The sequence below is a fragment of the Sciurus vulgaris genome (assembly GCF_902686455.1).
Source record: "Sciurus vulgaris genome assembly, chromosome: 15".
In the NCBI taxonomy this organism is placed as follows: Eukaryota; Metazoa; Chordata; class Mammalia; order Rodentia; family Sciuridae; genus Sciurus; species Sciurus vulgaris.
Window position 1 is genome coordinate 25,131,183 of NC_136476.1, and position 23,141 is coordinate 25,154,323.

At 34.5% G+C, this 23,141-nt stretch overlaps 1 protein-coding gene across 3 annotated transcripts in view; it reads right to left on the reverse strand.

Moving 5' to 3' along the window:
• Positions 1–23,141, reverse strand: part of BRD10 (bromodomain containing 10) — a 94,622-nt gene that overhangs the window by 39,659 nt on the left and 31,822 nt on the right. For all 3 annotated transcript variants that reach the window (XM_079112993.1, XM_079112992.1, XM_079112991.1), the window contains one exon: positions 5,761–7,178. In XM_079112993.1, the coding sequence (XP_078969119.1) occupies positions 5,761–7,178 (1,418 nt within the window). The remainder of the gene's footprint in view (positions 1–5,760; positions 7,179–23,141) is intronic.

Sequence of the window (23,141 nt, forward strand, 5' to 3'; positions counted from 1 at the left end):
TGTTCCCCAAAAGCCACATGTGAGACAATGAAGGAAGGGTCAGAGGAGAAATGACTGGGTTGTAAGTCTTAACCCAATCAGTTAATCCCTGATGGAATTAATTGAAGTGGTAGAGTATGGCTGGAGGAGGTAGGAATCGGGATGGGGCTATGGGGTATATATTTTGTATAAGGAGAGTGGAGTCTCTCTCTTTCTGCTTCCTGATGATGCAAGCTGCTTCCCTCCGCCACATCTCTGCCACGATGTTCAGCCTCACTTGAGCCCTGAGGAATGGGCTTAGTCTATGGACTAAGACCTCTGAAACCGTGAGCCCTAAAATAAAACTTTTCCTCCTCTACAATTGTGTTGGTCAGATCATTTAATCACAGCAGTGAAACAGTTGACTAAAACAGATGCCAAATTCTGCTACTTGTTGTAATATCTCTCTTAAAATGGAATTTGCTTCTTTCAATGTGATAAAATAGTCACATTCCTTACATGGATTTAAAAGTTATCGTTCTTTATCTAAATTTAAATTTCTTCTTCCTAATTATCTTCTATCTCTTCATTTAAGCCCTGCCAATTTCTTTTCATAGTTCTTTAATGGCATCCTCATTATCTTGTGAGATCTTTTTTCCTAATCCTGCCACTTACTAGCTGTGTAACCTTGGAAAAGTAAATAAATCGCTGTACCTCAACTTTTTTAATCTATAAAATGGGAATAATAATAGCATTTACTTTTTAGAGTTTTTTGAAGATTGAGATAATATGTATAAGGCTTAGAACAGTGCTTGGCACACAGTAAGCATTATATAATATTGGGGGGAATAGAAGGGATTGAATAATAAAAGGAGATGGAATATAGTCAATTCTTTCACTCATATCTTGGAATCTCCAGTTGGTACTCAAAAGTTTTCCTTCATAAAGATAATCATAGTTCTAAAGTGCCGTCCATATAGAATACTACAAGCTTTTCACAAATATGGACCTGGAAGTAGTCAAATATAAATAACATTTTCTCATTCATTTTTGAATAAGCAGTTCACTGATTTTTACACATCTGACATATCTTCTTTTTTTAAGTTGTATATAAGTTGTAGATGGACACAATGTATTTACTTTTATGTGGTGCTGAATATTAAACCCGGTGCCTCACACTTGCTAGCTATAACCCCAGCCCTCTGATATATCTTATTCAAGTTCATGTACTTGTATTAGGCTCTTGATTCAGTTATTTAAAATAGGACCACATTAGAAATATATCCCCAAAATGGCATACTCTCATCACTCTGTTGCTATTAAAACCTCAACTTTTCCATGAAAAATTTTTATTGTGCTAATTGTTTGAGTCACACCTAGCTTAATTATATCTCAATGCTTCTGCTTGTTATTAATCATCTTTTTCCTATCGAATTCCCATTACTCTTCAAAGTCCTTTATCCTTTGTAAAACCTCCTAAGACTATCATTGTATATTGATTTTTCTTCTACTTGACCTTTTATTATGTTATCTTTACCTATACTTAACAATTATTAAATTGAGAAGGCTATTTAACACTTTGAACCTTAGCTTTTCTTAACCTCGAAGAGAATAAGACCACTTGTCTTTCCTATTTTAATCAGTTTAGAGGCACTACTATAAAATGATTTGGTTGAAAATAATGAGAGGGTGAAAAAGCTCCAAAGCAAACTGGTTGAAATGAATAACTTAAATATCATAAACCTTTTATTGATGTGAATGCATCTTTAATCATATGTCTGTTTTTTTCAGGTTTTATAATAAGTCTCCAAATTTAAACATTTCTAATTAATTTTAGCCAACTCTATCTGCTCTATGCAGTCTATGAAAATATGTTATTGAAATGACCAAAATATCTACTAAGGACATTGGTTCAATGAACTACAAAATACAAACAACAGAATCCCATGCAGTCATTTAAAATGATGCTGCAGAGACCTATCTATTGCACTAAATTGTTTATGATATACTGTTATGTGGGAACAAAGCAGTATTGTATACAAAAATAGTATTCTACTCAAAAATATTTATGTCTTGAAAAAGATATAAAAGACACATACTAAGGGGCTAACCTTAGTTATATCTGGACAAAACATATTATATGTGTTCAGTTATTTAAAGATTCCTACACAGTGTGTCAGTTACTGAGCTAAGTGCTAGGAATGTAAAACCAGAAATAATCCTTCTGTTCTCAAGAATGTTACAGAGGGCCAAAAACCACCAAGATAACCTAGAAATAAATGCAATAACTAAGTACTATGAAGGAGAAGTGCCTGGTGCTATAAGTACACACAACATGGAATATTTAAATAGATAATGGGAGATTTCCTTGGGGAAATAATTAAAAAATGAGCATTTACTAGGTGGTAAGGAAAGGGCTATTCCAGCTTGGCTCTGTAGTCTATAAAGAAAATGTATTGCTTTTATAATAAGAAAAAGCAATAAAAGAAATGAGTCAAATTTTTTTTAACTTTAGGCTTCTTTTTTTTTTCTTTTTACAAACACAGTTAACCTAGTTAGCTTTGCTTAAAATAACAAAGTTTTCAGGAATTTTACATTTTGTAAATAAATCACCAAGAAAAAATTTCTAATCACCAGATTGTATTTTTCTTGTTTTAATGCACTGAATAAATCATACAAGATAGAGCAGAAGATGATGGACATTACATTATTTCCAATGATTTCTATTTATTCTATAATGCTTCCAACAGTAAAAGGCCTAAATGACTAAAGATCAATTCAAAATTTAAAAAACAGAAACCCTAATTTTGGAAAATAGATTAGAATACTTAAAAGTTACAAAACTGCTTCAGAGCTCACTAAAATTATCACATCATTTTCAACCAATCTGTCTCTGTAACTTTTACTAAAAAGCATCTCCCAATACTCTAAGGTATCTTACTAAATTTAGAGATACCACCAAAAATTAAAGCCTGTAGTAATCAACATAAAATGAACCAGAATAATCACATGTAGATTTTTTAATCTACTCTAAGTGCAAATTTATAAATCAGTCATGGATGACACAGTTCATCCAAAAGTACATTCTACAGAATACATGGGCTTTTGGTAATAATTACATGAAAAAATGCTCTGTGTAAAAATAAACGTGAAAAAATACTAGGTTAAACAAAACTGAACAGTTTTCTTTAAGATTTTCAGACTCTTTAATGATCCAAAATCATTTATCCACAATTCTCAAGTCCAAAAATTTCTGAAAATTAAAATCCTAAAAGTAATTTATATGGTAACAAAATCTGTCCTGAATTGTTATGAGGTTTTTAAATTATCTTCATTTCATCTAGTCTGACTATACTGTGTGTGGGTGGGTGGGGGGCAGGTACTGGAGATTGAATCCAGGGTTGCTACCACTGAGTTACATTCTCAGTTCTTTTTATTTCGAACAGGGTCTCACTAAATTGGAGAGGCTGGTCTCTAACTTGCAATCCTTCTGCTTCAGCCTCATGAGCTGCTGAGATCATAGGCATGTGCTGCCACCCTCAGCTATCCATATATTTTTCTGTAGAAATTGTGTTTGATTACATGGGGCGGGGGGCGGTTACCCGAAGTACTACTGGGGATGTTACTTAATATAGTATATACATCACAATACCCTTTTAAAACCTTAAGATTTTTGAATTTCAAAACAAATCTTACATGAATTTCTCAAAATTCACTGTGAATCTGTACTAATACACAATGTGAATCTATAAGAGGTACATTTTTCACACCCATGATCATGGGAACTCAGTTTTTAAAAAAAATTGTGAGAAAGGAAACACTGTTTTAGAGTATGTCCTAAACTGACTACAAAATAGGTCACAATGTCTCAACACCTAATCAAAGAGTATAGGGCAAACTCTCAGAAAGAAAAGTGGCCTGAAAATTATTTAAAGCAAGCACACTGTTGGTATATTTGAACACTTTAACACTGTTATATTAGTTAAGAGTTAATTTAATATTTGAAGACAACAAGAAATAGGCCTATGCTCACCCCATACTAATGAGTGAGGGAAAACTGTATGTATCAGATCCAAATATTTTAGTCACTGAAGGCTTAACTTTCTAAAATTTGGTCTGAGGATAAAATCAAAGTATACAAACAAGTACATAAGTTTCTTGTAGTTTATGCATGCGAGCCTTCTCTAAAGGCTCAGAGGGGACATGCAAGCACTTGCTATATTCGCCTTCCAAGTGTTTTCATTCACTTGTCTAGAACTGGTCATGAAAAGCTCATACATTTTCTCTCTGAGTTCCAAACATCCTGAACTTTAATTTTAAAAATGTAACATTTTATTTGCTTACAATATAAATTCATTTTAACCCACTATTTAGCATTTTTATGGCCTTTTATAATATGTAGAAGAAAACTACTTTATCTTACACAATGACGTTATAATTGCTTTTGAACACATGAATGGCAATATAATAAACATTTAACAAAAGGTTTTAGGTGATAATGATATTAATAAAACAATACTATATACTTTAGAATTTTTTAAAAATTCCAAAATTTAAAATATTATTTAATGTATTAGACATAGACATGAACATTTCAAAGTGAACTAGCAAAACAGATCAAACTAAATTTATAAAAATCTAGTTGATTACTTGTATAATTTAAAAGGCTTCTTTTTGAAAGTTACTTTAAAAACACTAACTTTTTATCTTAGGGGTTGACATGAACACTTTGAAATTTTCACTCTAACAAATTGTCTGTTTTTGGTAATAAATGTGATAGTACTTCTTTGCCAATGATTCACTACATGCATGTTTTAAGACATACTGAAGTATATTTAATGACTTAAGTAACTATAGTAGAGTACTAATTACATTATTAGCCCAACGAAAACTCTCTCATTTGCCAATTCTGTATCAAACTATTGTTAAATCTTAATTAACTTTGCTACTTAAAGAAGAAAAAAAACCCTAAAATCCACAAATACTGATGAACCACAAGTCATTCTGGTAAACAATTCTTATTCTTTCCTCAATACAGCCAATTTTTTATTAAGGTTAATAAAGTTGACCACATGCTTTTATCTATCCTAATGATGAGACATAAACTGACTTAAAGACAGACAACAGGAAAAACAAAAACACTGAGTACAGAAACCAACCACTGAAGACTTTATACCATATTTGTTGTTTAAATATGCTGGTGACAAGTATATAGGATATTTAAATTTGATGAAAGATTTATGAATTCTTTGACAGACATATGCTTAATGCCTTATTAGTTAATATAATTGCCTTCTTAGAGTTCACATTTTTGGGGATATAAAATATATATGGAAAACAGAGATACTGAAAATATATATGGGAAAAACTGAGACTCAGATAATCTGACTACTACCCTTGTTTGTTAGCTGTCATGAACTTGAGTCCTGGGAATGATATCTTCTGATATCAGTGTTTTTTTTCTACTACATTTGTATTGTCTTTAACTTAGAAAAAATCCCCAAACATTTACCATAAACGATGGCAAGCACTGCAGAGAAACTGATAGAAAGAAATGTAAAAATATAAAGTCCATATGTGTTCAAATCCAAAGTGAAATTAAAATGTACTACACCAATTTTTTTGTTAGTGTATAAAAATCTCTTCTACTCTGGGTTTTATAATCATGGGAAATAAATAAAACTTTACCCTTACACACATACAAATGTGATTTCATTCTGTCAAGCAGCACTTCCATGATGTGTAACTGAAAGAACTGGAATTATATTTAAATGCAATTCTTACCCATTTGTGTTAGCTTACCAGATTTGTGCTTCTTATGTTTTGCTTTCTTTTTGATGATGAATAACTTATTCTGGATCTCAGGTTTATAAGACTTGAAAGCAAGAGAATGAAGACCTTCACGCTTTCTCTGTAAGTTTTCATTCAAAACGTCTTTCAATTTCTTTTTTTTCTTTTTCTTCTTTTTTGCCCTCATTTTAGTTAGTTTGAGTTTCTTGTGGCTCTGCAGTGACTGCTCTAATAGGATATCCCTTACAACTTTGTGGCAGTTAATTTCTGGATGATCAATGTGACTTCCGTTCACGTGTATCTGGCAAGATTTTAGAGCATTTTCTTTCAATGGAGTGGGTTCAGTCTTTATTTTGGAAGTTTCACCATATTTTTCCTGATTTTCTATAAATCTTATTTCACCTGGACTAAGTGGCTCTCCAAAGCCAGTAACTTCCCCTGGACTCCCTGGTTTCTCCAAATTTTCTTTACAACAATCAGTTTTTTTAATTTCACAGGGCCTGTGAATTCTAATTTCACAGTTGGACTTTACTTCCATTTCAACAGAGATGTCATGATTATCAAAGTTCATTTTAGCAGGGCAGCAAGCTGGATCACAATTAATTTCCTGCTCTTTCTTGAAGGTTGAGGGCAGGCCTTCTCTACCACACTTATAATCTCCAATACTTGTACTAATATAGTCACACTTCAATTTCTCCAGTTTAATACGAGGTACTCTTTGTATTTTAATGGGTGGAACTGGAAATTCTGGGGCCTGAAAAGGTCTCTGTTTATAAATCCGTACATCTGCACCACAGAACTGTGGAAAATGTACATAAGCGTTCTCCAAATAATCATAACCAAGAATAACTTCCCTGCATTCATGTATAGGCTGTCCAAGTACAGCATCTTGAACTTCTTTTTGTGTTTCATAAACAAAGTCACAAAGACCCTTAAGTAACCACACTTTTTGGTAGAATGGTAGTTCGTGAAAAGGTTTTTCTTCCAATGGATTAACTTCTCCAAGAACTTTAAAAAATTGAGGACACAACCCAAGTTTTTCAGCACAGTTATCAGGATTTTCAGTCTGTCCTACAGCAGTGTACCACTGCTGCACTTTCTGTCTCAGTGCTGCTTCCCAGGCCCTATAAGGCAAAGTAGGTCTTCGATGTAAGGTAGGTCTACGATGGGGAGGACTTAATAGAGAAGTCATTATTTTTGATAGAAAAGCATTACACTGAGGCATCAGAAGACAACGTTCCAATTCATAGAAGACTATTTCTGGCAAGTTTAGAATTTGCTGGGCTAAACAAAGGAAATGCCCAATGGCTGGAATTTCCCACATGTTCTCCATACAAGTTGGAGCTGCTTGAGCTAGAAGTTTTCTTTCCCATTCTTCTATTTCCTTTTGACAAGCTTCTTCTGCTTCTTTTTTTTCCTGTTCCCGAAGCCTAAAGAAAAAGTAACGAATTATACTATTACTTAAAGTAGAAAGTAATATATAAAACACTAAATTTAAATTAGGTTATGTTTATCAATGTTAAATAATATATATCAATAAAAAATAAAATTATCGGATCCAAGATGGCAGACTGGAGGGTGACTGCATCTCCAGTCTCTCCAGAACCCAGGATTCAAGAAGGGGAGGCATTGAGAGATTAGGACTAAAACAGAGCCACGGGGTGAGTCTCCCCCACCGGGTGAAGCTCGGCCTGGGCAGCAGGCCCGGATAGGGGCAGCTTATCAGAGTAGGCCAGGGCAGCTAGAGTCTTCCCCAGGCAGCGCTGACCACTCCGGCGGTGGGCTCATCCCACATGGCCAGCTTCTCCACCTTCTCGGAGCAGGCCCCCCAGTGAGAGCCTTTCTGCACAGAACTAGCTCCAAGTCACGGAGCCAGCGCGGCGAGCTCCGGCCCGCAGGTAGCTTCAGGGACAAGGACAGGGCAGCCAGGGACTTCCCCAAGCAGCCTGGCTCCCTCCAGTGAGAGGCGCCTTTCAAGGCTAGCTTCGCGGAGCAGACTGCCCAGTGAGAGCCTTTCTACACAGAGCCAGCCAGCCACAAGTCCCTGAACCAGTGGAGAGCTCCCACCCGCAAGCAGCCTCTGGCACCAGGGCAGGGCAGCCAGAGACTTCTCTAGGCGGCCCTGCCCCCTCCGGCCAAGGCTCTTTCCACGGGGCAATCCAAGATGGTGGACTAGAGGGAGACTGCATCTCCAGTCGCTCCAGAACCCAGGATTCAAGAAAGGGAGGCACTGAGAGACTCGGACTAAAATAGAGCCACGGGGTGAGTATCCCCCAATGGGTGAAGCTGGGCCTGCCACCCAGGCCCAATAGGGGCGGCTTATCAGAGTAGGCCAGGGTAGCTAGAGGCAGAGTAGGCCAGGGCAGCTTCCCCAGGCAGCCCTGCGCACTCCGCCGGTGGGCTCAGCCCATATGGCCAGCTTCTCGGAGCAGGCCCCCCAGTGAGAGCCTTTCCACACAGAGCCAGCTCCAAGCACTGGAACCAGTAGCGGGCTCGGGGCAGCTTTCTTCGGAAGCACTGCATTATCAAGTTACTCCAAGACTTCAGGCTACTGAAGGCTGGGAGGTGATACACTGGAAATCTACAGGGACACTATAAGACAATAGAGGAAATCTGCAATATCTCAGAGTCCCACTGACATCTGACCAATATGATAAAACAAGGGAAGAAAATGTCCCAAACAAACCTAGATACTATATCAATAAAACTCAATGACAGCACAGCAGAAGAAATGTCAGAAAGGGAGTCCAGAATGTACATAATTAAAACAATCAGGGAAGCAAATGAGGAGATGAAAGAGCAAATGCAGGCATTGAAGGAGGAGATGAAAGAGCAAATGCAGGTATTAAATGATCACAGCAATCAACAGTTAAAAGAGCAAACACAGGAAGCAAAAGCTCATTTCAATAAAGAGTTAGAGATACTGCAAAAACACCAAACAGAAATCCCTGAAATGAAGGAAACAATAAACCAAGTTAAAAACTCCATAGAAAGCATAACCAATAGGATAGAACACCTGGAAAACAGAACCTCAGACATTGAAGACAAAATATTTAACCTTGAAAACAAAGTTGACCAAACAGAGAAGATGGTAAGAAATCATGAACAGAATCTACAAGAATTATGGGATATCATGAAAAGGCCAAATTTAAGAATTATCGGGATTGAGGAAGGCTTAGAGAAACAAACCAAAGGAATGAACAATCTATTCAATGAAATAATATCAGAAAATTTCCCAAATCTGAAGAATGAAATGGAAAACCAAGTACAAGAGGCTTATAGGACTCCAAATATACAAAATTACGACAGACCCACACCAAGGCACATTATAATGAAAAGACCTAACATACAAAATAAAGACAGAATTTTAAAGGCCGCGAGAGAAAAGAATCAAATTACATTCAGGGGGAAACCAATAAGAATATCAGCAGATTGTTCAATCCAGACCCTAAAGCTAGAAGGGCCTGGAACAACATTTACCAAGCCCTGAAGGAAAAAGGATGCCAACCAAGAATCTTATACCCAGCAAAACTTACTTTCAGATTTGACGATGAAATAAGATCCTTCCATGATAAACAAAAGCTAAAGGAATTTACAAAAAGAAAGCTGGCATTACAGAACATTCTCACCAAAATATTCCATGAGAAAGAGATGAAAAACGATGCAAATCAGCAATGGGAGGAACTAGCCTAAAGGAATAGCCAAATAAAGGAGAAACCAAATCATGTCAAATAACAAAAATGAGTCAAATGACTGGGAATACAAATCATATCACAATAATAACCCTGAATGTTAATGGCCTGAACTCATCAATCAAAAGACATAGACTGGCAGATTGGATTAAAAAGAAAAATCCAACAATATGCTGCCTGCAAGAGACTCATCTCATAGAAAGAGATACCCATAGACTAAAGGTGAAAGGATGGGAAAAAACATACCGTGCACATGGAAACAGCAAAAAAGCTGGAGTATCCATCCTCATTTCAGATAATGTGGACTTCAAGCCTAAACTAGTCAGAAGGGATAAAGAAGGACATTACATACTGTTTAAGGGAAGCATAAATCAGCAAGACATAACAATCATAAATATCTATGCCCTGAACATTGGCTCATCCATGTAGGTCAAACAAATCCTTCTCAATTCCAGAAATCAAAGAGACCACAACACAATAATATTAGGCAATTTTAACACACCTCTCTCAGTACTGGATAGATCTTCCAAACAAAAACTGAATAAAGAAACCATAGATCTCAATAACACAATCAACAATTTAGACTTAACTGACATATATAGAATATACCATCCAACAAGGAATGAATACACTTTCTTCTCAGCAGCACATGGATCCTTCTCTAAAATACACCATGTTTTATGCCACAAAGCTACTGTTAGCAAATACAAGAAGATAGAGATACTACCTTGTACTCTATCAGATCATAATGGATTGAAATTAGAAATAAATGACAGAATAAAAAACAGAAACTTCTCCAATACCTGGAGATTAAATAAAACACTATTATATGATGAATGGATAACAGAAGACATCAGGAGGGAAATTAAAAAATTCTTAGAAGTAAACCAGAACAAAGACGCATCATATCAAAATCTCTGGGACACTATGAAAGCAGTACTTAGAGGAAGGTTTATTTCATGGAGCACATTCAACAAAAGAAGTAAAAATCAACAAATAAATGACTGAACACTACAGCTCAAAGCCCTAGAAAAAGAAGAGCAGACCAACACCAAAAGTAGTAGAAGACAGGAAATAGTTAAAATCAGAGCCGAAATCAACAAAATTGAAACAAAAGAAACAATCGGAAAAATTAACAAAATAAATAGTTGGTTCTTTGAAAAAATAAACAAAATTGATAAACCCTTAGCCACACTAACAGAGAAAGAGGGAGAAAACTCAAATTACTAAAATTCGGAATGAACAAGGAAATATCACAACAGACACGATTGAAATACAAAACATAATTAGAAGCTATTTTGAAAATCTATACTCCAACAAAACAGAAAACCTCGAAGACATCAACAAGTTTCTAGAGACATATGAATTGCCTAAACTGAATGAGGAGGACATACACAACTTAAATAAATCAATTTCAAGCAATGAAATAGAAGAGGTCATCAAAAGCCTACCAACAAAGAAACGTCTGGGACCAGATGAGTTCTCAGCCGAGTTCTACAAAACTTTTAAAGAAGAGCTCATTCCAATACTCCTCAAAGTATTCCATGAAATAGAAGAGGAGGGAACCCTCCCAAACTCATTCTATGAAGCCAATATCACCCTGATACCTAAACCAGACAGAGACACATTGAGGAAAGAAAATTTCAGACCAATATCCTTAATGATCATCGACGCAAAAATTCTCAACAAAAGTGCACCACGATCAAGTGGGTTTTATCCAGGGATGCAAGGTTGGGTCAACATCTGGAAATCAATAAATGTCATTCACTGTATCAACAGTCTTAAAGTTAAGAATCACATGATTATTTCAATAGATGCAGAAAAAGCATTCAATAAAATACAGCATCCCTTCATGCTCAAAACACTAGAAAAAATAGGGATAGTGGGAACATTCCTTAACAGTGTAAAGGCCATCTACACTAAGCCCATGGCCAATATCATTCTAAATGGTGAAAAACTGAAAGCATTCCCCCTAAAAACTGGAACAAGGCAGGGATGCTCTCTTTCACCACTTCTATTCAACACTGTCCTTGAGACTCTAGCCAGAGCAATTAGACAAACCAAAGAAATTAAAGGGATACAAATTGGAAAAGAAGAACTCAAACTATCTCTGTTCGCTGATGACATGATTATATATTTAGAGGAACCTGGAAATTCCACCAGAAAACTCTTAGAACTCATAAGTGAATTCAGTAAAGTAGCAGGTTACAAGATCAATGCTCATAAATCCAATGCATTTTTATACATAAGTGATGAATCTTCAGAAAGAGAAATTAGGAAAACTACCCCATTCACAATAGCATCGAAAAAAATAAAATACTTGGGAATCAATCTCACAAAAGAGGTGAAAGACCTCTACAATGAGAACTACAGAACACTAAAGAAAGAAATTAAAGAAAACCTTAGAAGATGGAAAGATCTCCCATGTTCTTGGATAGGCAGAATTAATATTGTCAAAATGGCCATACTATCTAAAGTGCTATACAGATTCAATGCAATTCCAATTAAAATCCCAATGATGTACCTTACAGAAATAGAGCAAGCAATTATGAAATTCATCTGGAAGAATAAGAAACCCAGAATAGCTAAAGCAGTCCTTAGCAGGAAGAATGAAACAGGGGGTATTGCAATACCAGAACTTCAACTATACTACAAAGCAATAGTAACAAAAACAGCATGGTATTGGCACCAAAATAGACAGGTAGATCAATGGTACAGAATAGAGGACACAGACACAAACCCAAATAAATACAATTTTCTCATACTAGACAAAGGTGCCAAAAATATGCAATGGAGAAAAGATAGCCTCTTCAACAAATGGTGCTGGGAAAACTGGAAATCCATATGCAACAGAATGAAACTAAGCCCCTATCTCTCACCCTGCACAAAACTCAACTCACAATGAATCAAGGACCTTGAAATCAGACCAGAGACCCTGCATCTTATAGAAGAAGAAGTAGGTCCAAACCTTCAACTTGTTGGCTTAGGATCAGACTTCCTTAACAGGACTCCCATAGCACAAGAAATAAAAGCAAGAATCAACAACTGGGATAGATTCAAACTAAAAAGCTTTCTCTCAGCAAAGGAAACTATCAGTAATGTGAAGAGAGAGCCTACAGAGTGGGAGAATATTTTTGCCACTCATACTTCAGATAGAGCACTAATTTCCAGAATCTATAAAGAACTCAAAAAACTCTACACCAAGAATACAAATAATCCAATCAACAAATGGGCTAAGGAAATGAACAGACACTTCTTAGAAGAAGATGTACAAGCAATCAACAGATATATGAAAAAATGTTCAACATCTCTAGTAATAAGAGAAATGCAAATCAAAACTACCCTAAGATTCCATCTCACCCCAATTAGAATGGCGATTATCAAGAATACAAGCAACAATAAGTGTTGGCGAGGATGTGGGGAAAAAGGTACACTCATACATTGGTGGCGGGGTTACAAATTAGTGCAGCCACTCTGGAAAGCAGTATGGAGATTCCTCAGAAAGCTTGGAATGGAACCACCATTTGACCCAGCTATCCCACTCCTTGGCCTATACCCAAAGGACTTAAAATCAGCATACTACAGAGATACAGCCACATCAATGTTCATAGCTGCTCAATTCACCATAGCCAGATTGTGGAACCAATGTAGATGCCCTTCAGTTGATGAATGGATAAAGAAACTGTGGCATATATATACAATGGAATATTACTCTGTCACGAAGAATGATAAAATTATGGCATTTGCAGGCAAATGGATGAAATTGGAGAATATCATGCTAAGTGAGATAAGCCAATCTCAGAAAACTAAAGGACGAATGATCTCGCTGATAAGCGGATGAGGATATATAATGGGGGGTAGGAAGGGTTACGTTAGAGTTAGGGTTAGGTTTAGGTTTAGGGATAAGGAGGGTGGTAAGAATGGAGGAAGGAAGGACTGTATGGAGGGAAAAGAGGGGTGGGAGGGGTGGGGGGAAAGGAAAAAAAAAAACAATGAATCAAACAACATTGCCCTATGTAAATTTATGATTACACAAATGGCATGCCTTGACTCCATGTACAAACAGAGAAACAACATGTATCCCATTTGTTTAAATAATAAAAATAAAATAAAATAATCAAGAAAGAAAAGAAACTACATTAGAAAAATTGGGAAAAAACAGGTTATAATACTAGGTAGTCTTAAAAACTGAAATTATGACTATTACATATAAACAGAAAATGTCAGAACACAACAGAGCATCTATTTAGCAAATAATAGTAATAATGAAAATAAGCGAACGCTGATCAAGGAGACAATAGTATTGAAAAAACATAATTTGTAAGATAATGAGGTTATGAATGATTTTTTTTCCTTCAAAATTTTCTTTACTGGCACTTCTATAAAACCTTCCTAATTTAAAAAAGTAAGCTAGATGAAAATAAAGGTATAAACTTTTGTGATCTTAGATTGGGCAATATTTCTTAGATATGACACCCAAACACAAGGAAGAGGAAAAAAGCACCTAAACTGGACACCATCCAAACCAGAAACTTGTACTTTTAAAAGATATCATTAAGAAAGTTAAAAAGACAACCCACAGAATGGAGAAAATTTTGCAAATTATGTATCTAATAACAGGCTTATTTGTAGAAAGAGAAATAGCCCAACTTAAAAATGGGCAAAAGAAACTATGTAGACATTTCTACAAAGACATACAAATGATCAAGCATATAAAATGATGCTTTCAACAGTGCTATCCATTAGAGAAATGCAAATCAAAACCACAATAAGATATCACTCTATATCTACTAGGATGGCTGTTAGAAAAAAGATAATAAATATTGGTGAAAAAGTTGAGAAAATGAAGACTTCATACACTGTATATGGTACAGGTGTTTTAGAAAACTGTAGTTCTCCAGAACTTAAACACAGGTTTATCATGTGATCTAGCAACTCTACTCTGAGGTATACAACCAAAAGAAATGGAAACACTTGTCCACACAAAAACTTCTACATGGATGTTCACAGTATTACTCTTAATAGTCAAAGTGTAAACAAATCAATATGGGACATTTCCTATACTATTCTATTGTTACCCATTAAGACAAATACATGGTAAGAACACTACTTTAGCAAATATTGAGACTTTCTGTCTTACAGAACAAGCCAACTTTTTTGTTTTTGGTTAGGAGGTCATACTTTACTTTGGTTAGGAGCTACTTTACGTATTAGATACAGCAGGCAGTCTTATTTCATTACATAAGATTAATAAAATCAAGTAAGTTTTACCAGTGATTTTGAGATATAAACAAGTCTAAGCATTCCTAATAAAATTTGACTTTTTAAAAATCTGCTTTCAATTTTGAGAAATTTTACTTTTTACTATTGGGAGTGGTAAGAGACTGGTAGAATTTGGCTTCTCCCATACACAGCTAGGATTCTAAAAGCCCATACACTCAGGAGACGGTTTTACTAGAAACAACATTTCCATCCTCCTATCCTCAGTTAGGGGACTACAAGGAAAACTGTATCTATCATAGAAGTGTTGAGTGAGAAACTAAAAAGAACTTCCAGAAATTATAAGAAAAAAAAAAAAGAACAGACTTATTATAACTCCTAAATAGCAAACAGTGAAAGATATCACATTATGGAATATCTTTAATATAATTAGAAAATAACTGCCAACATAAATGTCCATTCAGAGCAAAATCATCTTCAAAAGATAGATAAAAATATTTTCAGACAAAAATTTAATATTTGTGACTAAGAGAGTCCTTATCTAAGAAATTCTAAAGAATCTATTTTCAGTGAAGGACAGTGATCTCTGACTAAAGAGCAAAGGGGAAAGAGAAGAAAAGCAGTAATAAATAAGTTAAACTATATAGACAGCATAAAATGATAAAAATGCAGAGTTTAAAAAGAATTAAAAAACATTACAACAGCAACAAACAAATGGATGAAAAAAATGATTATAAAGTTGAAAGCATCTCAAGGTCCTATTAATTAGGGAGAGGTAAAAATATTAATCAGACTTTGATAAGTTAACAATGAATGTGAATATTTCTAGGTTAGCTACTAAAATAGACTTTATGACATACTCAAATTAGTAGAGATGGAAACATGGAAGGTAAAAATAACAAAAGGTAGTAGGGAAGAGAAAAAAATACAGGACAAATGGGAAGAAAAAGAAAAAGCAGTATATATTTAAAATAATGATGAGGATACTGTAGTCAGAAGTTTTGGATATAACTAAAGTAGTCCTTTAAATTTATAGATTAAGAAAGTATACTTAGAAAAGAATAAAAGTTAAAAATACAATATGTGTTTATTTTTATAAAATGTAGAAAAAACACAGCCAATCAATGAAATAGAAAACAAATGTATAACAAAAAAATTACCAAACCCAAAAAGTTGGTTTTCAAAAAACACTAATAAAACACTAATAAAACTAATAAATCCCCTGCAGGACTGCTCAAGAAAGCATACACACACAAAACCTATACCAAAAATGAAAATGGAGGCCAGGCATAGTGGCACACGCCTGTAATGCCAGCAACTTAGGCTGAGGCAGGAGGATCACAAGTTTAAAGCCCGCCTCAGCAGCTTATTGAGGCCCTAAGCAACTTAACAAGACCTGTCCCAAAATAAAAATTAAAAAAAGTGTAGGAATGTGGCTCAGTGGGGTAAGTGCCCCTAAATTCAATCCCCAGCACCAAAAAATAAAAAAATAAAAAGGTGTTTTTTTAATAGATCATACAGACTTTATAAAGATATTATGAACAACCTTAGGCCAAGAGTCAATTTAAATTAAATGGACAATATTTTTGAAAAACACAAATTAACAAAATTGATAAAAGAATGAAAATCTAAATAATCGTATATTAATGAAAATACATAATTAAAAATTTCCTAACATAGAAAAACTGAGATCCTCAAGACTTCACTGCAAGATTTCACCTAATTTCAGTTAATAAAATTATTAGAAGCAAAATATAATATAAATAATATTTTTTAAAAAAATTGGGAAATAATAATCAAGAAAGCATCAGAATGGTCAAGGTAGATATGAAAAAGAACTCGGAGAAATAAGTACAAGCACACACACACACACACACACACACAAAAAAAAAAACTAAATTGGATGGTTAAATAGCTGATGTACACAGGAAGAGGCAGAGCTAAAAAACTTTTCCAAATATTCAGTGCAAAAAAAGACAAAACTATGGAATATAAGGAAGAAATATTAAATTCAAAGGACAGATTAATATCTAACATATAACCAACTGGACCTCCAGAAAATAAGAATAAAGAAGAGAGGTAGGAGGGTACTGATGATGGCAATATTTGAAGGGATAATGGCTGAGAACTTCTCAGAACTAATGGACACAAATTCTTAATTCTGGAAGCCCAAGAAAATAAATAAATTAAGAATGCCATGTTTGATCCCATGATAATAAAACATAGACAAAGAGAAAATTTTACATTTCCTGAGGGAGAATAATGGACAAATTACATAAACCACAGACAAAACTGAGAGGCTTACCAATAGCATCAAAATAAACCAGAAACAAGAAGAGTATCTTTAAATGCTGTTTTAATATCATTATCAAACTAGAATTGTATAACTAGCTAAAGTATCATTCATGGATCAGGGTAATTAAAGATATTTCCAAAAGGTACACTCATACGTTGCTGTTGGGACTGCAAACTGGTGCAACCACTCTGGAAAGCAGTTATAGAGATTCTTCAGAAAACTTGAAATGGAATCACCATTTGACCCAATTATCCCACTCTTTGCTACATATCCAAAGGACTTAAAATCAGCATACCACAGTGACGCAGTCACATTAATGTTCATAGCAGATCAATTCACAATAACTAAGCTATGAAACCAACCTAGATGTCCTTCAACAGATGAATGGATAAAGAAAATGTGGTATATACACAATGAATTATTCCTCAGTCATAAAGAATTAAATTATGGCATGTGCACGTAAATGGATGGAACTGGAGACTATCATGCTAAGTGAAAAAAGTCAATCCCAAAAAATCAAAGGTCGAACGTCCTCTTGGATATGCGGATACTAACACACAATAAGGAGGAGGGTGAAGAATAGAAGTTTATTGGATTAGACAAAGGGGAATGAAGGGAAAGGGGGGAATGGGAATAGGAAAGACAATAAAATGCATCAGATATAACTTTCTTATGTTCATATATGAATACACGCCAGTGGTAGTTCCACATCATGTTCAACCACAAGAATGGGATCCTAATTAGAATAAGTTATAATCCACGTATGTACGCCAAAATACATTCTACTGTCATGTATATCTAAAAAGAATTAAAAAAGAAAAGAAAGACATTTCCAAGTACAATAAAATAATTGTATAGTATCTTCTGCTTCTACCCAAGGAACCAAATTCATACCCTCTTGAAACAAATAAACAAATAAATAACAACAAAAACATGAAAACAAAAAGCTGGGTAAAATACATGGAAATTGGTTTTCAAGAACCTGAACATCAGCAATACTAAAACTGACTAATACACCAATCAATAAAGTTCATAAAATGACACAAGAAAACAACAAAATAAGAACATAAACATCAAACAAAGGATAGTGATTTCTGAGAGATGAAAAACAGACATGGTGAGTCCATCAATTGCCCAGTCTAACATTGCCTTGAGAGTGTTTCTAGGCCAAAAAGGAGAAAAAAAAGACAACCAGGCAAAGCCCCATGAACCCTCTGAATTGAGAAGCAAAGAGTCTAGAGAAACCAAAGTAGCTTAATATTAAAGAGGAGACAGCTTCATAAAAGAGAACACCAGAGATGCAAAAAGGGTCTGCACCTCTGGAGTATCCAGAGTACTGATCAATACATGCATGTAAACAGATAATTAAAAAAAGAGAGAGAAAGAGACAATCCAAAGTAAGGTGAGGGAAAACCATACAAAATACAAAATATTGGAGAAAACAGTGCCTGTTCCCATAAGTCATACTAGAAAACTAGACTCACAAGTCATAGGGTGATGGGTAGAACATTCAGGAAAGACTTGCTTTGGAAGTAGAGAATAATTAGAAGGAGACTAAGAATTGCTCTGAATCCAAGTAACAAATTATAAAAAAAAAACCAAAATTATTAAACTGTTTCCAAGTAACAACTGCATTTCAGAGAAAAGTTCACAAAGATGTATGGACTTCAAAAATATCCAGTACTCAGAAAGGTTAAAATTTACAATGTTTGTTATGTAAACCAAGACTATTAGGCATATAAGGAAGCAGCAATACATGACTCCTGATGAGAAAAACCAGTCAGAACTGACCCAGAATACACAGATGTTAGAATTAGCAAATATATTAAAGTAGTATTAATTTGCTGATTAATTTGTTTGATTAAAGTATTTTTTGGCCAAAAAAGTTCACTTAACTTAGAAGATATTTACAAAAGACCCAAATTGAATTTTTAGAGATGAAAACTATAATGTTTGAGATTTTAAAAATCTCAAATTTTTTTCAGAATTAATGGGATGGGGTTGTAGCTCAGTGATAGAGTGCTTGCCTAGCACAATGTGAGGCACTGGGTTCGATCCTTAGCACCACATATAAATAAATAAAATAAAGGCGTTGTGTCCATCTACAACTAAAAATAAACACATAGAACGAGATTAGAGGCAGATTAGACATGGAAGAAGAAAGGTTAGTGAACTTGAAAGTAGCGAAAACTATTCAAACTGAAACCTATAGAGAAAATACTTCTGGAGGATATACTTGAGGAAGAAAAATAATCATAGAAAGATACAAGGAGGACTGAGAACAAACAAATCATTAGTTATATGAGTAAATAGGGATATACATTACATTAACAAAAAATGGTAATGTCTAGTTTGGGAGTAAAAAAATGAGAGCTGAATTATTGATTAATCAATAAAAATATATAAGATGAATGAGGCAAAAGATACTAAAATTAATAACAGAAAGAAAGCATGTAACTTCTGTGTCAGTGGAAACAGTTGTAAAAAGAACTAAATCTCCATTTTCCACAGATTGATGTCAATAGATAATGCCAAACTAAAAAATAAAAACAAATCAAGAAACAGTAACATAAGTAATTATTTAGAAATGTGAAAATAATTACCAGAAGAAACAGGTAAGAGTTAAGATAGATTATTCTGAATCAGGGGCTTGAAGTTCAGTTGGAATGAGACTGCTATCTTTTATTAGAAGGTTTAACAGCATTGTATAACTTCTAACTTTTACTTTTAACAGCCTGTAAAATTAAAAATCCTTAAATCAATTTTTCAAAAATGAAAGAATATTAGTCAAGTGATTTAAAGTTCTTATTTATATTAGAATAACAGATAATACATATCTTGCCATTAAATTGAGTTTCTCTAGACTTTTTATACATAGAATGGTAGGATTTCATTGGTATAAGTCAAGTATCCATATCTGAAAGGCTTGAGACAGAAGTGTTTTTGATTTTGGAACATTTGCATATGTGAGAGAGATCTTGGGGGTGGAACCCGTCTCTAAACATGAGATTCATTTATGTTTCATGTATAACTTACACACACAGATTAAAGTTTTTTTTTTTCTTTTGCAGTACTAGGGATTAAACTCAGGGCCTCATGCCAGGCAAACTCTACCGCTGAGCTACATCACCATCTCTTTTCTTTTTTATTTTGAGACAGGGTCTAAGTTGCCCAGGCTGACCTTGAGCTTTCCATCCTCCTACCTCAGCAAATTCCACCAGATATGGAATTTTCCTTTTGTTGGTATCATGTCAGAGCATTTTGATTTTTGAATCAGGGATGTTCAACCTATTAAGAAGCACCAAATACTAGAAAAGATACAAAGAGTCAGCATTAAGTGGGTAAAAGGATAATGAAAAATCATCTTAGGCTTCTAAAGGCAATGCATAATGACTGATATCAATGAAGTACTTTGATGTTCTGACAGAGAAGAGTATTTCTTCTTTCAAAGGTGAAAAAGTAACTAATGCTTGGGGAAGAAAATGAAAGGGGAAGTTGACACAAATGAAAAAACTTTTATGGACTTGTTTTTGCCTGAAGCAGTGATAAGCAACCTTTGAGCGTTGCAGATTAGTGACTTGGTATTTCAGAAACTAATCATGTCATAGATACACTAAGAACATGAAAAAGAGTGAGAAGATAACTTCACTGTACTTTCATAGGAGGTCAGTGTAAAAGCTGGAAATACACAGTTTGCCTGTAGGCCAAAGTTAATACCAATTGGCTTAGTCTTGGAAAGGAAGAATATTAGGCAATGATAAAATACACACATTCTGTTAGGTGCCTGAAAGGACCATGACACAGTCAAAATGTGATGCTGGCATCTATGTGCACTACCTCAAGTTACTTAAAGGCTGCTATTCACACTGCTATGTCTCATAAACTGTGCCTTTCAAGAAAGAATAATGTAATCTAGCCTTAGACTATGGGTAGTAAAGAGGTGTGGTGTGAGAAAGAAAAAGTACAAGACTGATATAGGCTACCAAGGCAGAGAAGCCCTTTGGAAAAAGGAATATGGAGTCTCTCCTGATCCTTAGCAGCATGGTAATGTTATAATTTCACTTCCAAAAGTCCTTTTTAGAAGGAAGACTTTATATGAATTTTAACACAAGGTGTAAAAAATGTGTTAATTTACTAGACTACTTTTATCATATGGCAGCCTCTTCAATATCTAGAGACTAGATATTATAAATTGGGATTCATTTGTTTAGTACACAATATATAGAATACATAAGTTCTCAAAAAATGAAGAGCACCATCTTGGTGTTCCTTACTGGCTTAGAGAACATTTACTTGTCACTACGTAAAATATGAATAGAAGCTATAATTAAGGTTATTTTGGTCATATATAACTCAGCAGGCATACGGTTAATGGGTGAATAGCTTTGGAAAAAGTTATACTTTAAAGTCTCCTAACTTACTAGTTTTATAAACTTTTATTGAACATTTACCACGTGTGAGGATACAAAAAAGTGAGAAAACATGAACCCCACAAGAGAGCATAATCTAGAAAAGATTTTAATCCACAATAATCCATTGAGGAAACAATACAATGTAAGCAAAAAAAAAAAAAAAAAGGAAATTAAGACATTTACTTATATTTTCTAAAATGAATAATACATATTATTATACATACTATTATATTTTAGGCAAATCAACCATTCATATCAAGTTTGTCAGTCAAATTTCTTATCTGCCAACAAACTCCTAGTTAAAACGGAAAAGTAATTTAAAGATTATTAAGGAGTTTATAGAAGCTCTGTTAAGGGTTAGAGAAACAAATTTAGAAGACACGAAGACAGAAAATGCTCCCAATCACACTTAGGAACTTCTCCAGGAAAGACCAGATAGCCAATACCTCTGATACTAAGAACCTAGGACAACCACAAACTCCTATTTCTCCCTTCATCAAAAGACAAACTCTCTTGCCCACTATTGCCACTGATACTGTTTCCACGTAATTCCAAGTAAGAAGTATTTGCCTGGGTTATATGCCTCCACTTCAGCTGTGGGTATGAGAATATAAATGTTTTGGCATCTAATTTGTGGTGTCAGGATTTGTAATAAGGAAATTACCAAAAGGTAGGAAAGCTGTCCAAAATGCTGGGTGGGCACAAATGACAAATGTCTATTTCATTAAGCCACTATTATTTTTGTGTTATACAAGATTCTGGAAATCAATAACTTAATCATAGCTAGCTTTTATTTTCCAAAAATACAGAAGCCAAGTTTCTGGACTAATTCCTAGGTCTCTGATCCATTTGGAGCTGTCTTCTGCGCAGGGGGTAAGAAAATGCTCTAGTTTCATTCTCCTACATATGTATAACCAAGATTTCTAGCATTTATCTGTTAAAAAGGCTGTATTTTCTCCATTGTAGGTTTTTGAAGTTTTTATCAAGGATCAGATGACGGTATCTGTGTGAGTCTGTCTTTTCTATTCCATTGGTCTATATGTATCTGTTTTTATGCCAGTACTATGCTGGTTTTGCTACCACTACTCTGTAGTATAATTTGAAATCAGGTATTTGTGATGACTCCCACATTGTGATTTATTGCTTAGAATTGCATTGGCTGTTTTAGGTCTTTTATCCTGCCACATGAATTTTAGGATTTTTTTTCTAGTTTTGTGAAGAATGTCATTGGTATTTTGATGGAGATTGCATTGAATCTGTATGTGTTTAGAAATATGGTCATTTGATAATACTAATACTGCCTACCCAAGAGCATGGGAGGTCTTTCTACTTTCTGATAGCTTCAGTTTCTTTCTTCAGTGTTATATAGTTTTCTCTGTAGAGGGCTTTCACCTCCTTGGTTAATTTTATTCCTATTTTTTTTTTAATTTAGGTTATGTGAATGATTTTTTTCCCCTAAATTTCTTCTTTTTTTCCAGTGGATTCATTATTGTTGTATAGGAAAGTCGTTGATTTTTGAACGCTGATTTTGTATTCTGTCATTTTTCTGTACTTGTTCATTAGTTCTAGAAGACTTCTGGAGGAGCTTTTTGTATCTTCTATACATAACATTATATCATCTGCCAACAATAATAATTTAACTTCTTTTTCCATTTGTATTTCTGTTATTTCCTTCTCATGCCTAATTGTTCTGGCTAAAATTTCAAGCATTATATTCAGTAGGAGTGTGGTAAGAGTAGACTACCTTGTCTTATTCCTAATGTTAGAGGAAAT